Here is a 16,067-nt window from a genome sequence, read left to right as displayed (position 1 = left end):
TTGCCAGTTGGTTAGTGCATGCTTGGAGTACACATCCTGGTAATCCGTCTGGGCCTGCGGCCTTGTATATGTTGACCTGTTTAAAGGTCTTACTCACGTCGGCTACGGAGAGTGCGATCACACAGTTGTCCAGAACAGCTGATGCTCTCATGCATGCTTCAGTGTTACTTGTCTCGAAGAGAGCATGGATGGAATGTAGCTCGTCTGCTAGGCTCGTGTCACTGGGCAGCTCGCGGCTGTGCTTCCCTTTGTAGTCTGTAATAGTTTGCAGGCCCTGCCACATCCGACGAGCGTCGGAGCCGGTGTAGTGCGATTCAATCTTAGTCCTGTTGTGACGCCTTGCTTGTTTGATGGTTCGTCGGAGGGCATAGAGGGATTTCTTATGCTTCCGGGTTAGAGTCCCGCTCATTGAAATCGGCAGCTCTGCCCTTTAGCTCAGTGCGGATGTTGCATATAATCCATGGGATACCTGTGGTGCATGGGAGATAATTGGATTGAAAATTATTTAAGCTTAAATAAACAAACTTAATCAAATCATAGTTTATTTGTCACGTGCGCTGAATACAACAGGTGTAGTAGAACTTACAGTGAAATGCTTACTTACAGCTCTAACCAATAGGGCAAAAAAGTTATTAGGTGAACAATAGGTAAGTAAAGAAATTAAAACAGTAAAAAGACAGGCTATATACAGTAGAGAGGCTATATACAGTAGAGAGGCTATATACAGTATAGAGGCTATATACAGTAGAGGGGCTATATACAGTAGAGAGGCTATATACAGCAGAGGGGCTATATACAGTAGAGAGGCTACATACAGTAGAGTGGCTATATACAGTAGAGAGGTTATATACAGTAGAGAGGCTATATACAGTAGAGAGGCTATATACAGTAGAGAGGCTATATACAGTAGAGAGGATATATACAGTAGAGAGGCTATATACAGTAGAGAGGCTATATAGCCTCTCTACTGTATATATCCTCTCTACTGTATATAGTAGAGAGGTTATATACAGTAGAGAGGCTATATACAGTAGAGAGGTTATATACAGTAGGGAGGCTATATACAGTAGAGAGGCTATATACAGTAGAGAGGCTATATACAGTAGGGAGGCTATATACAGTAGCAAGGCTATATACAGGAGAGAGGCTACATACAGGAGAGAGGCTATATACAGTAGAGAGGCTATATACAGTAGCGAGGCTATATACAGTAGAGGGGCTATATACAGTAGGGAGGCTATATACAGTAGAGAGGCTATATACAGTAGAGAGGCTATATACAGTAGGGAGGCTATATACAGTAGAGAGGTTATATACAGTAGAGAGGCTATATACAGTAGAGAGGCTATATACAGTAGAGGCTATAACAGTAGAGGCTACATACAGTAAAGAGGCTATATACAGTAGAGAGGCTATATACAGTAGAGAGGCTATATACAGTAGGGAGGCTATATACAGTAGAGAGGCTATAACAGTAGAGAGGCTATATACAGTAGAGAGGCTATATACAGTAGAGATGCTATATACAGGAGAGAGGCTATATACAGTAGACAGGCTATATACAGTAGAGAGGCTATATACAGTAGAGAGACTATATACAGTAGAGAGGCTATATACAGTAGAGGCTATATACAGTAGAGGTTATATACAGTAGAGAGGCTATATACAGTAGAGAGGCTATATACAGTAGAGGGAGGTTATATACAGTAGAGAGGTTATATACAGTAGAGAGGCTATATACAGTAGCAAGGCTATATACAGTAGAGAGGCTATATACAGTAGTGAGGCTATATACAGTAGAGAGGCTATATACAGTAGAGAGGCTATATACAGTAGGGAGGCTATATACAGTAGAGGCTATATACAGTAGAGGCTATAACAGTAGAGGCTATATACAGTAGAGAGGCTTAATACAGTAGACAGGCTGTATACAGTAGAGAGGCTATATACAGTAGGGAGGCTATAACAGAGAGGCTATAACAGTAGAGAGGCTATATACAGTAGAGGCTATATACAGTAGAGAGGCTATATACAGTAGAGGGGCTATATACAGTAGAGGCTATATACAGTAGAGAGGCTATATACAGTAGAGAGGCTATAACAGTAGAGGCTATAACAGTAGAGAGGCTATATACAGTAGAGGCCACATACAGTAGAGAGGCTATATACAGTAGTGAGGCTATATACAGTAGAGAGGCTATATACAGTAGACAGGCTGTATACAGTAGAGAGGGCTATATACAGTAGAGAGGCTATATACAGTAGAGAGGCTATATACAGTAGGCTATATACAGAGGCTATATACAGTAGAGAGAGGCTATATACAGTAGAGGGGCTATATACAGTAGAGAGGCTATATACAGTAGAGGCTATATACAGTAGAGGGGGGCTATATACAGTAGAGAGGCTAGGCTGTATACAGTAGAGATGCTATATACAGTAGAGGGGCTATATACAGTAGAGAGGCTATATACAGTAGAGGGGCTATATACAGTAGAGAGGCTATATACAGTAGAGAGGCTATATACAGTAGAGGCTATATACAGTAGAGAGGCTATATACAGTAGAGATGCTATATACAGTAGAGAGGCTATATACAGTAGACAGGCTGTATACAGTAGAGAGGCTATATACAGTAGAGAGACTATATACAGTAGAGAGGCTATATACAGTAGAGGCTATATACAGTAGAGAGACTATATACAGTAGAGAGGCTATAACAGTAGAGAGGCTATATACAGTAGAGAGGCTATATACAGTAGAGGGGCTATATACAGTAGAGGGGCTATATACAGTAGAGAGGCTACATACAGTAGAGAGGCTATATACAGACCCCGGTTAGTCAGGCTGATTGAGGTAGTATGTACATAGGTAGGTCTGGTTAAAGTGCCTCTGCATATATGATGAACAGAGAGTAGCAGTAGCGTAAAGAGGGGTTGGGGGTGGTGGGACACAATGCAGATAGCCCGGTTAGCCAATGTGCGGGAGCACTGGTTTGTAGGGCCAATTGAGGTAGTATGTACATGAATGTATAGTTAAAGTGACTATGCATATATGATAAACTGAGTAGCAGCAGCGTAAAAGAGGGGTTGGCGGGTGGTGGGACACAATGCAGATAGTCTGGGTAGCCATTTGATTACCTGTTCAGGAGTCTTATGGCTTGGGGGTAATACAAGCAAGAGCAGTGTCTGGGTTTTCCTTTTTAAATGTTAATAAAAAATAACATGTGGTGGATAAAATGTGTTTATGGATTTTTTTAGTTTCTAAATGATGTTCTTGTCTTTACATGTTCTAGTGCTGATCTGGCAAACACACACACACACACACGCACACACACACGTGTGTTATTCCAGTTCATCCGGTTTTCCATAAGGGTGTTGTCACAGGACTCTTCTTGGGAGATCGGGCACGCTCATTGGATCCAGCTGTAAGTACTCAGTCACTCCGTCTCTCATGCTGTCCTCCGACATGCCACAGTATTGAATTTAAACATGTGTTACTATGAACTATTACTTTGAGTGGTTAACTATTTTGTTCAATGTCTTCTCTCTTGTAAATGTGATTTTTTTAAAAAATGACTACATGGTAACCGTCGCATGTCACACTGCCGGCTGGTGTTGCGCTTCCTGAAACAGCGCTGCTATGACATTTGGAGATCTAGGCTACAGTCCCGAAATCAATCTGCACTTGTCTTGTTTCAAAGTTTCCTATCTGTAGTTGAACTTTTTCCTACATTTATAAAATCATTAATAAATTATTTATTTCTGTAGCCAGTGAGCGAATGAAAATAGTCAGGCGCGCCTTGTAGTTGTTTCTACAGAACTCCCCAGAATACATTCTGTATCCGGACAGCTGGAGTTTATTAATACACCCCCTTACCCTTTCAGCACGCTGCATTGCGCGCTCATCGTGGACCAAGAAATCGCACCTATAATAGGTTTCTGGACGCATTGAGAGGAGTAGTAGTGTCAACGAATCACTGCACGGAGTTGAGAAGGTCTGTCAGTGGGCCAGTATGGGATTTCTCTTTCTCCATATAATACACAGTAGAACAATGCTGTCTGTCTGTCCTATTGTGCCTGTTGTCATAAATGTTGGCATCGCATATCTCTGCATGTTTACATTGATGATACCACTCCTTACCCTCAGGTGACCAACAGGGGTGAATAATGTACACTCACCAGGTCTGACAGAGGCAATCTCACAAGGGCCAATCAGCAGTTCCCTACATCCATTTTTTTGGGACTTATAAATGAATGATATGTACCCATTTGATTGTTGAAGATTATAAACTGGGTGGTTCGAGCACTGTATGCTGATTGGCTGACAGCCGTGGTATATATCAGACCGTATGTCACGGTTATGACAAAACATGTCTTTTTCCTGCTGTAATTATGTTGGTAACCAGTTTATAACAGCAATAAGGCACGGCTGCTGTAATTATGTTGGTAACCAGTTTATAACAGCAATAAGGCACGGCTGCTGTAATTATGTTGGTAACCAGTTTATAACAGCAATAAGGCACGGCTGGTGTAATTATGTTGGTAACCAGTTTATAACAGCAATAAGGCACGGCTGCTGTAATTATGTTGGTAACCAGTTTATAACAGCAATAAGGCACCTCAGGGGGTTTGTGGTATATGGTCAATATACCACGGATAAGAACAGCTCTAAGCTGTGGTATATTGGCCCTATACCACACCACCTCATGCATTATTGCTTAAATATAACTTGGAAATGGCATATGAGCTTAGCTCAACCGTTCTACCCCATCAGAACCTAAAATAACACCTTGTTTAACGAGAATGCTTTGTAAACAAACACTGTATAGCCTCAAAAAATTGGTCAAAACTAGAAAACATTACAAACAAACCATTTAATATAATGGATGGTCAGTCCTTGTATCCATCATTTATTCAGCCCCCAGCTTTGTACCGAAACATTACAAACAAACCATTTAATATAATGGATGGTCAGTCCTTGTATCCAACATTTATTCAGCCCCCAGCTTTGTACCGAAACATTACAAACAAACCATTTAATATAATGGATGGTCAGTCCTTGTATCCAACATTTATTCAGCCCCCAGCTTTGTATCCGAAACATTACAAACAAACCATTTAATATAATGGATGGTCAGTCCTTGTATCCATCATTTATTCAGCCCCCAGCTTTGTACTGAAACATCACAAACAAACCATTTAATATAATGGATGGTCAGTCCTTGTATCCATCATTTATTCAGCCCCCAGCTTTGTACCGAAACATTACAAACAAACCATTTAATATAATGGATGGTCAGTCCTTGTATCCATCATTTATTCAGCCCCCAGCTTTGTACGGAAACATTACAAACAAACCATTTAATAAAATGGATGGTCAGTCCTTGTATCCATCATTTATTCAGCCCCCAGCTTTGTACCGAAACATCGGTGGTGAGATCATTTAGTTATTGTTTCAACTGCTGATTACCACTTTAAATAACTTCATCATGGCTATTTCAATCAAAGGAAACCGTTGTATTTGGCTAGAGTTAAGTACTCCATGTATGTTGTTTGGTTTCGTTGAGGAGAAAGTGTCCGTAGAAATAGTTTATTCAAAAAGTTCTCTTCGGTTGCAAACTCCGGCCCAGGAGGTGGCGGTATAACATCATTTTATGGTGATATTCAAACTCTATTCCAGGAGGTGGCGGTATAACATCATTTTATGGTGATATACAAACTCTATTCCAGGAGGTGGAGGTATAACATCAATTTATGGTGATATACAAACTCTATTCCAGGAGGTGGAGGTATAACATCATTTTATGGTGATATACAAACTCTATTCCAGGAGGTGGAGGTATAACATCAATTTATGGTGATATACAAACTCCGGCCCAGGAGGTGGCGGTATAACATCAATTTATGGTGATATTCAAACTCCGGCCCAGGAGGTGGCGGTATAACATCATTTTTTGGTGATATACAAACTCCGGCCCAGGAGGTGGAGGTATAGACAATACTTCCGGCGCTAGACAATACTTCCGGCGCCGACAGAGATGGCCTCCTCGCTTCGCGTTCCTAGGGAACTATGCAGTTTTTTGTTTTTTTACGTGTTATTTCTTACACTAGTACCCCAGGTCATCTTAGGTTTCATTACATACAGTCGAGAAGAACTACTGAATATAAGATCAGCGTCAACTCACCATCAGTACGACCAAGAATATGTTTTTCGCGACGCGGATGGCAGCATTCGTGTGAAACTGAAAGCGCGAACCACTGCTTTTAATCAGGGCAAGGTGACCGGAAACATGACCGAATACAAACAGTGCAGCTATTCCCTCCGCAAGGCTATCAAACAAGCTAAGCGCCAGTACAGAGACAAAGTAGAATCTCAATTCAACGGCTCAGACACAAGAGGCATGTGGCAGGGTCTACAGTCAATCACGGACTACAGGAAGAAACCCAGCCCAGTCACGGACCAGGATGTCTTGCTCCCAGGCAGACTAAATAACTTTTTTGCCCGCTTTGAGGACAATACAGTGCCACTGACACGGCCTGCAACGAAAACATGCGGTCTCTCCTTCACTGCAGCCGAGGTGAGTAAGACATTTAAACGTGTTAACCCTCGCAAGGCTGCAGGCCCAGACGGCATCCCCAGCCGCGCCCTCAGAGCATGCGTTGACCAGCTGGCCGGTGTGTTTACGGACATATTCAATCAATCCCTATACCAGTCTGCTGTTCCCACATGCTTCAAGAGGGCCACCATTGTTCCTGTTCCCAAGAAAGCTAAGGTAACTGAGCTAAACGACTACCGCCCGTAGCACTCACATCCGTCATCATGAAGTGCTTTGAGAGACTAGTCAAGGACCATATCACCTCCACCCTACCTGACACCCTAGACCCACTCCAATTTGCTTACCGCCCAAATAGGTCCACAGACGATGCAATCTCAACCACACTGCACACTGCCCTAACCCATCTGGACAAGAGGAATACCTATGTGAGAATGCTGTTCATCGACTACAGCTCGGCATTCAACACCATAGTACCCTCCAAGCTCGTCATCAAGCTCGAGACCCTGGGTCTCGACCCGCCCTGTGCAACTGGGTACTGGACTTCCTGACGGGCCACCCCCAGGTGGTGAGGGTAGGCAACAACATCTCCTCCCTGCTGATCCTCAACACTGGGGCCCCACAAGGGTGCGTTCTGAGCCTTCTCCTGTACTCCCTGTTCACCCACGACTGCGTGGCCTTCGCACGCCTCCAACTCAATCATCAAGTTTGCGGACGACACAACAGTGGTAGGCTTGATTACCAACAACGACGAGACGGCCTACAGGGAGGAGGTGAGGGCCCTCGGAGTGTGGTGTCAGGAAAATAACCTCACACTCAACGTCAACAAAACTAAGGAGATGATTGTGGACTTCAGGAAACAGCAGAGGGAACACCCCCATCCACATCGATGGAACAGTAGTGGAGAGGGTAGCAAGTTTTAAGTTCCTCGGCATACACATCACAGACAAACTGAATTGGTCCACTCACACAGACAGCATCGTGAAGAAGGCGCAGCAGCGCCTCTTCAACCTCAGGAGGCTGAAGAAATTCGGCTTGTCACCAAAAGCACTCACAAACTTCTACAGATGCACAATCGAGAGCATCCTGGCGGGCTGTATCACCGCCTGGTATGGCAACTGCACCGCCCTCAACCGTAAGGCTCTCCAGAGGGTAGTGAGGTCTGCACAACGCATCACCGGGGCAAACTACCTGCCCTCCAGGACACCTACACCACCCGATGCTACAGGAAGGCCATAAAGATCATCAAGGACATCAAACACCCGAGCCACTGCCTGTTCACCCCGCTGTCATCCAGAAGGCGAGGTCAGTACAGGTGCATCAAAGCTGGGACCGAGAGACTGAAAAACAGCTTCTATCTCAAGGCCATCAGACTGTTAAACAGCCACCACTAACATTGAGTGGCTGCTGCCAACACACTGTCAATGACACTGACTCAACTCCAGCCACTTTAATAATGGGAATTGATGGGAAATGATGTAAATATATCACTAGCCACTTTAAACAATGCTACCTTATATAATGTTACTTACCCTACATTATTCATCTCATATGCATACGTATATACTGTACTCTATATCATCGACTGCATCCTTATGTAATACATGTATCACTAGCCACTTTAACTATGCCACTTGGTTTACATACTCATCTCATATGTATATACTGTACTCGATATCATCTACTGTATCTTGCCTATGCTGCTCTGTACCATCACTCATTCATATATCCTTATGTACATATTCTTTATCCCCTTACACTGTGTATAAGACAGTAGTTTTTTGGAATTGTTAGTTAGATTACTTGTTCGTTATTACTGCATTGTCGTAACTAGAAGCACAAGCATTTCGCTACACTCGCATTAACATCTGCTAACCATGTGTATGTGACAAATAACATTTGATTTGATTTGATTTTTATAACATCATTTTATGGTGATATACAAAGTCTATTCCAGGAGGTGGCAGTATATTTACCCTGCTTTCACACAGTCAACTTTCTGTTTCTCTGATGTGATGTCTTTACATGAGTGTCTGTCTGACATGTCCAACACGACATTTGGCTTTCCATTACAAACAGCCAATGAGATCTAATAGTACTCCACACAGACTGGTCAGATATCAGTCTGTGGCTATAGGTCTGTAATACAACAGAGACTGGTCAGATATCAGTCTGTTACTATAGGTCTGTAATACTACAGAGACTGGTCAGATATCAGTCTGTGACTATAGGTCTGTAATACCACATGGACTGGTCAGATTTCAGTCTGTGACTGTAGGTCTGTAATACAGGGACTGGTCAGATTTCAGTCTGTGACTATAGGTCTGTAGTTCACACACACACACACACACACACACACACACACACACACACACACACACACACACACACACACACACACTTGCAGCAGGGGCTTTAGACAGCCACCCAGGGCGACACCACTCCTGGTGTCAGGGGGAAAAGGGACGTTTCTGCACAATGGGCTGTAGTACACACTATCTAACCGATTGTTTCCCCCCTCTTTCACAGGTACTGCACCTCCCCCACCACCATCCTGAGACGCACATCTGAACACCCACCACACCACCGCACCATACCAACTGAGTCACACACCTGAACACCTGAACAGCCACTAGACCACCTGACCACCTGAACAGCCACCACACCACCTGAATACCTGAACAGCCACCACACCACCTGAACAGCCACCACACCACCTGAACAGCACCATGGGAGAGTGCCACCAGGCCAAGTTTGACCCAAAGACCTACTTCAACTACTGCTACCAGTTTGCTGCTGTCCCGGGCCAGAAAGACAACAGCCGCTTCGTCTCCTTCGTCCTGTGTCAGCTCAGCAAGACCTTCTCAACAGGTAGACAACAGGGACAGTAGATCACTCTGTGCCATTGATTCCAATAGTATGTCATTTCATTGGTGTGTCTAGGTGTATTGATAAGGTAATTGGCGTGTCTAGGTGTATTGATAAGGTAATTGGTGTGTTTAGGTGTATTGATAAGGTAAGTTGTGTGTTTAGGTGTATTGATAAGGTAATTGGCGTGTCTAGGTGTATTGATAAGGTAATTGGTGTGTCTAGGTGTATTGATAAGGTAATTGGTGTGTTTAGGTGTATTGATAAGGTAATTGGTGTGTCTAGGTGTATTGATAAGGTAATTGGTGTGTTTAGGTGTATTGATAAGGTAAGTTGTGTGTTTAGGTGTATTGATAAGGTAATTGGTGTGTCTAGGTGTATTGATAAGGTAATTGGTGTGTTTAGGTGTATTGATAAGGTAAGTTGTGTGTTTAGGTGTATTGATAAGGTAATTGGTGTGTTTAGGTGTATTGATAAGGTAATTGGTGTGTCTAGGCATATTGCCGCATCTTCAATGTAAGCCTACTAGAAAGCGTTTCCTCAGGCCTGGAGGGAAGCAGAAGTCATTCCGCTACTCAAGAATAGTCAAGCCCCCTTCAAATAGCCGACTGTTACCAACCTTTAGTAAACTTCTGGAAAAAATAGTGTTTGACCAGATAAAATGCTATTTTACAGTAAATAAATTGACAGACTTTCAGCACGCATGTACGGAAGGACACTCAACAACCACAGCACTGACACAAATGACTGATGATTGGCTGAGAGAAATTGATGACAAAATTATTCTGTTTTGTTAGATTTCGGATTTTTTATTTTTGTACCTCATTGTTTCTTCCCAATTTCAAGGTTTCCAATTGGTAGTTACAGTCTTGTCTCATCGCTGCAACTCCCGTACGGACTGGGGAGAGGCGAAGGTCGAGAGCTGTGCGTCCTCCGAAACACAACCCAGCCGCACTGCTTCTTGACACAATGCACATCCAACCCGGAAGCCAGCCGCAACAATGTGTTGGAGGAAACACCGTACACCTGGCGACCGTGTCAGCGTGCACTGCGCCCGGCCCGCCACAGGAGTCGCTAGTGCGCGATGAGACAATTGTGCGTCGCCCCATGGGCCTCCCGGTCGCGGCCGGCTGTGGCAGAGCCTGGGCTCGAACCCGGAATCTCTGCGCCACCCGGGAGGCCCTCAGTGCAGCTATTGACATTATCGATCCTAGTCTGCTGCTGGAAAAATGTATGTGTTATGGCTTTACACCCCCTGCTATAATGTGGATAAAGAATTACCTGTCTAACAGAACACAGAGGGTGGAAGCTTCTTCTCTTCTTGTTTAGGATCCTTGCTTTTTAATTTTTTACGAACGACATGCCACTAACTTTGAGTAAAGCCAGTGTGTCTATGTATGTGGATGACTCAACACTACACACATCAGCTACTACAGCGACTGAAATGACTGCAGCATCCAACAAAGAGCTGCAGTTAGTTTCAGAGTGGGTGGCAAGGAATCAGTTAGTCCTAAATATTTATAAATATTTATAAAACTAAAAGCATTGTATTTGGAACAAAACACTCACTAAACCCTAAACCTCAACTAAAACTTATAATAAATAATTTAGCAAGTTGAGGTGACTAAACTATTTGGAGTAACCCTGGATTGTAAAACTGTCCTGGTCAAAACATATTGATACAACAGTAGCTAAGATGGGGAGAAGTCTGTCTATAATAAAGCGCTGCTCTGCCTTCTTAACAACACTATCAACAAGGCAGGTCCTACAGGTCCTAGTTTCTACCTTCTTAACAACACTATCAACAAGGCAGGTCCTACAGGCTCTAGTTTCTACCTTCTTAACAGCACTATCAACAAGGCAGGTCCTACAGGTCCTAGTTTCTACTAAACCCTAAACTAAAACTTCTTAACAGCACTATCAACAAGGCAGGTCCTACAGGCCCTAGTTTCTACCTTCTTAACAGCACTATCAAGAAGGCAGGTCCTATAACAGGCGCTAGTTTCTACATTCTTAACAGCACTATCAACAAGGCAGGTCCTACAGGCCCTAGTTTCTACCTTCTTAACAGCACTATCAACAAGGCAGGTCCTACAGGCCCTAGTTTCTACCTTCTTAACAGCACTATCAACAAGGTAGGTCCTACAGGCCCTAGTTTCTACCTTCTTAACAGCACTATCAACAAGGTAGGTCCTACAGGCCCTAGTTTCTACCTTCTTAACAGCACTATCAACAAGGCAGGTCCTACATGCTCTAGTTTCTACCTTCTTAACAGCACTATCAACAAGGCAGGTCCTACAGGTCCTAGTTTCTACCTTCTTAACAGCACTATCAACAAGGCAGGTCCTACAGGCCCTAGTTTCTACCTTCTTAACAGCACTATCAACAAGGCAGGTCCTACAGACTCTAGTTTCTACCTTCTTAACAACACTATCAACAAGGCAGGTCCTACAGACCCTAGTTTTGTCACACTTGGACTACTGTTCAGTCGTGTGGTCAGGTGCCACGAAAAAGGACTTCGGAAAATTGCAATTGTCTCAGAACAGGGCAGCACGGCTGGCCCTTGGATGTACACAGAGAGCTAACATTAATAATATGCATGTCAATCTCTCCTGGCTGGAGAAGAATTTGACTTCATCACGACTTGTATTTATGAGAGGTATTGACATGTTGAATACACAGAGTTGTCTGTCTAAACTACTGGCACACAGCTTGGACACACATACATACCCCACAGGACATGCCACCAGAGGTCTCTGCCACAGTCCCCAAGTCCAGAACAGACTATGGGAGGCGCACAGTACTACATAGAGCCATGACTACATGGAACTCTATTCCACAGTACTACATAGAGCCATGACTGCATGGAACTCTATTCCACAGTACTACATAGAGCCATGACTACATGGAACTCTATTCCACAGTACTACATAGAGCCATGACTACATGGAACTCTATTCCACAGTGCTACATAGAGCCAAGACTACATGGAACTCTATTCCACAGTACTACATAGAGCCATGACTACATGGAACTCTATTCCACAGTACTACATAGAGCCATGACTACATGGAACTCTATTCCACATCAGGTAACTGACGCAAGCAGTGAAATTATAATTAAAAAACAGACTAAAATACACCTAGACTGCTGTTGGAAAATGGAACAGTGGGGACTGATGCAACACACACACACACACACACACACACACACACACACACACACACACACACACACACACACACACACACACACACACGACAACATACACACTATGCATACACATGGCTTTAGTACTGTAGATATGTGGTAGTGGTGGAGTAGGGGCCTGAGGGAACACAGTGTGTTGTAGATATGTGGTGGTGGTGGTGGAGATATGTGGTGGTGGTAAAGGCACACAGTGTGTTGTAGATATGTGGTGGAGTAGGGGCCTGAGGGGACACAGTGTGTTGTAGATATGTGGTAGTGGTGGAGTAGGGGCCTGAGGGGACACAGTGTGTTGTAGATATGTGGTGGTAGTGGTGGAGTAGGGGCCTAAAGGCACACAGTGTGTTGTAGATATGTGGTGGAGTAGGGGCCTGAGGGGACACAGTGTGTTGTAGATATGTGGTAGTGGTGGAGTAGGGGCCTGAGGACACACAGTGTGTTGTAGATATGTGGTAGTGGTGGAGTAGGGGCCTGAGGGGACACAGTGTGTTGTAGATATGTGGTGGTGGTGGTGGAGTAGGGGCCTAAAGGCACACAGTGTGTTGTAGATATGTGGTGGGTAGGGGCCTGAGGGGACACAGTGTGTTGTAGATATGTGGTAGTGGTGGAGTAGGGGCCTAAAGGCACACAGTGTGTTGTAGATATATGGTAGTGGTGGAGTAGGGGCCTAAAGGCACACAGTGTGTTGTAGATATGTGGTAGTGGTGGAGTAGGGGCCTAAAGGCACACAGTGTGTTGTAGATATGTGGTAGTGGTGGAGTAGGGGCCTAAGGGCACACAGTGTGTTGTAGATATGTGGTAGTGGTGGAGTAGGGGCCTGAGGGAACACAGGGCCTAAAGTAGGGGCACACAGTGTGTTGTAGATATGTGGTAGTGGTGGAGTAGGGGCCTGAGGGCACACAGTGTGTTGTAGATATGTGGTAGTGGTGGAGTAGGGGCCTGAGGGCACACAGTGTGTTGTAGATATGTGGTAGTGGTGGAGTAGGGGCCTGAGGGCACACAGTGTGTTGTAGATATGTGGTAGTGGTGGAGTAGGGGCCTGAGGGCACACAGTGTGTTGTAGATATGTGGTAGTGGTGGAGTAGGGGCCTGAGGGCACACAGTGTGTTGTAGATATGTGGTAGTGGTGGAGTAGGGGCCTGAGGGCACACAGTGTGTTGTAGATATGTGGTAGTGGTGGAGTAGGGGCCTGAGGGCACACAGTGTGTTGTAGATATGTGGTAGTGGTGGAGTAGGGGCCTGAGGGCACACAGTGTGTTGTAGATATGTGGTAGTGGTGCAGTAGGGGCCTGAGGGCACACAGTGTGTTGTAGATATGTGGTAGTGGTGGAGTAGGGGCCTGAGGGCACACAGTGTGTTGTAGATATGTGGTAGTGGTGCAGTAGGGGCCTGAGGGCACACAGTGTGTTGTAGATATGTGGTAGTGGTGGAGTAAGGGCCTGAGGGGAACACAGTGTGTTGTAGATATGTGGTAGTGGTGGAGTAGGGGCCTGAGGAACACAGTGTGTTGTAGATATGTGGTAGTGGTGGAGTAGGGGCCTGAGGGAACACAGTGTGTTGTAGATATGTGGTAGTGGTGGAGTAGGGGCCTGAGGGCACACAGTGTGTTGTAGATATGTGGTAGTGGTGCAGTAGGGGCCTGAGGGCACACAGTGTGTTGTAGATATGTGGTAGTGGTGGAGTAGGGGCCTAAAGGCACACAGTGTGTTGTAGATATGTGGTAGTGGTGCAGTAGGGGCCTGAGGGCACACAGTGTGTTGTAGATATGTGGTAGTGGTGGAGTAGGGGCCTAAAGGCACACAGTGTGTTGTAGATATGTGGTAGTGGTGGAGTAGGGGCCTGAGGGAACACAGTGTGTTGTAGATATGTGGTAGTGGTGGAGTAAGGGCCTGAGGGAACACAGTGTGTTGTGATTGTATTGTAAAGTTTTACATTTTTTATAAACTGCCTTAATTTTGCTGGATCCCAGGAAGAGTAGCAGCTGCTTTGACAGCAGCTAATGGGGATCCATAAGGAATACAAATAAGGTATTTGTGTTTTAGTTTTTTTTATATACATTTGCAAAAATGTAGGCTTTGTCATTATGGGGTATTGTGATGTCATTATGGGGTATTGTGATGTCATTATGGGGTATTGTGATGTCATTATGGGGTATTGTGTGTAGATTGATGAGGAAATATTTGTTGTCACGCCCTGGCCATAGAGAGGTTTTTATTCTCTATTTTGGTTAGGTCAAGGTGTGATTTGGGCATGCTATGTTATCTGTTTCTTTGTTTTTGGCCTGGTATGGTTCCCAATCAGAGGCAGCTGTCCATCGTTGTCTCTGATTGGGAATCACACTTAGGCAGGCCTTTTTCCCTCTTTCATTTGTGGAATCTTGTCTTTTTGTTTGTTGCATTTCATTGCTTTTCGTTCGTTGAATTGTTGATTGTTTTTGGTGGAACATTTAATATATTAAAGAAAACGTGCACTTACCACGCTGCACCTTGGTCTCGTTCCGACGACGATCGTTACATTAGTTTTTTTATCCATTTTACAACAAGGCTGTAATGTAACAAAATGTGGCCAAAAGGGAAGGGGTCTGAATACTTTCTGAATGCACTCTATATAATGGACGGTTAAATACATATCAACAGAGAATGAACGAAACTGTGTTGTTTCTCTCCTCAGGGAAGTACAGGGGACAGAGGCTGATAGAGGTGGGTACAGGGCCGACCATCCACACGCTGATCAGTGCCTGTGAGTACTATGATGAGATCGTGGTGTCGGACTACGTGGACAGCAACAGGAAGGAGATTGAGAAGTGGCTGAAAGCTGAGGAGGGATGTTTAGACTGGAACGCTCACCTCCAGTATGTCTGTGATCTGGAGAGGAAAAGGTACAGTAATCCTGTTGTTTTTTTTTACATTAACTTACTGGCATCTGGTTACCTGAAAGTTACTGTAAAAAAAAGAAAAAGTACAGTACGTTACCATACATTCCAAAGAAACTTACTGTAAAATGTACTGTATTTTTACAGTGCAGATACAGGTTAGAAGTTGTACGGTTTCAACTATGGTTAAAAAAATGTTTTGTAAATGTAGGTATCCCTCTTTTCGCTTCATTTCTATCTTGTAATCGTTGTATTCTATTTACTTCTAAAAACCACTTTCTCCTTCTGTCTCTTGCTCTCACCAGAACCCCAGCGATCATCTCAGACACTCTCCGTCAGAGGGTTAAACAGGTTCTAAAATGTGACATCTGCCTGGAGAACCCGTTCCACCCTGTCACAGTTCCTCCGGCGGACTGTGTCCTCTCCTCGCTGTGCCTGGAAGCGGCGTGTAAGGACCGCGAGTCCTACCGCCGCTCGCTGTCCTCCATGGTGGACCTACTGAGGTCTGGAGGGGTCCTGGTCCTGATCGGAGACCTGGATGAGACCTTCTACACGGTGGGAGAG

At 44.5% G+C, this 16,067-nt stretch overlaps 1 protein-coding gene across 1 annotated transcript in view; it reads left to right on the top strand.

The window, feature by feature from the left end:
• Positions 1–3,345: 3,345 nt before the first annotated feature.
• Positions 3,346–16,067, top strand: part of zgc:64002 (uncharacterized protein LOC393330 homolog) — a 13,233-nt gene continuing 511 nt past the window's right edge. The window contains exons 1-4 of the mRNA XM_024406419.2: positions 3,346–3,427; positions 9,086–9,427; positions 15,302–15,509; positions 15,809–16,067. The exon at positions 15,809–16,067 is cut by the window's right edge and continues 511 nt beyond it. Of these exons, the coding sequence (XP_024262187.2) occupies positions 9,286–9,427; positions 15,302–15,509; positions 15,809–16,067 (609 nt within the window). The 5' untranslated portion in view covers positions 3,346–3,427; positions 9,086–9,285. The remainder of the gene's footprint in view (positions 3,428–9,085; positions 9,428–15,301; positions 15,510–15,808) is intronic.

The sequence above is a fragment of the Oncorhynchus tshawytscha genome, linkage group LG30, assembly GCF_018296145.1.
Source record: "Oncorhynchus tshawytscha isolate Ot180627B linkage group LG30, Otsh_v2.0, whole genome shotgun sequence".
In the NCBI taxonomy this organism is placed as follows: domain Eukaryota; kingdom Metazoa; phylum Chordata; class Actinopteri; order Salmoniformes; family Salmonidae; genus Oncorhynchus; species Oncorhynchus tshawytscha.
Note: the sequence above shows the minus strand (reverse complement) of the source record. Positions and strands in the feature narration are given on the sequence as shown.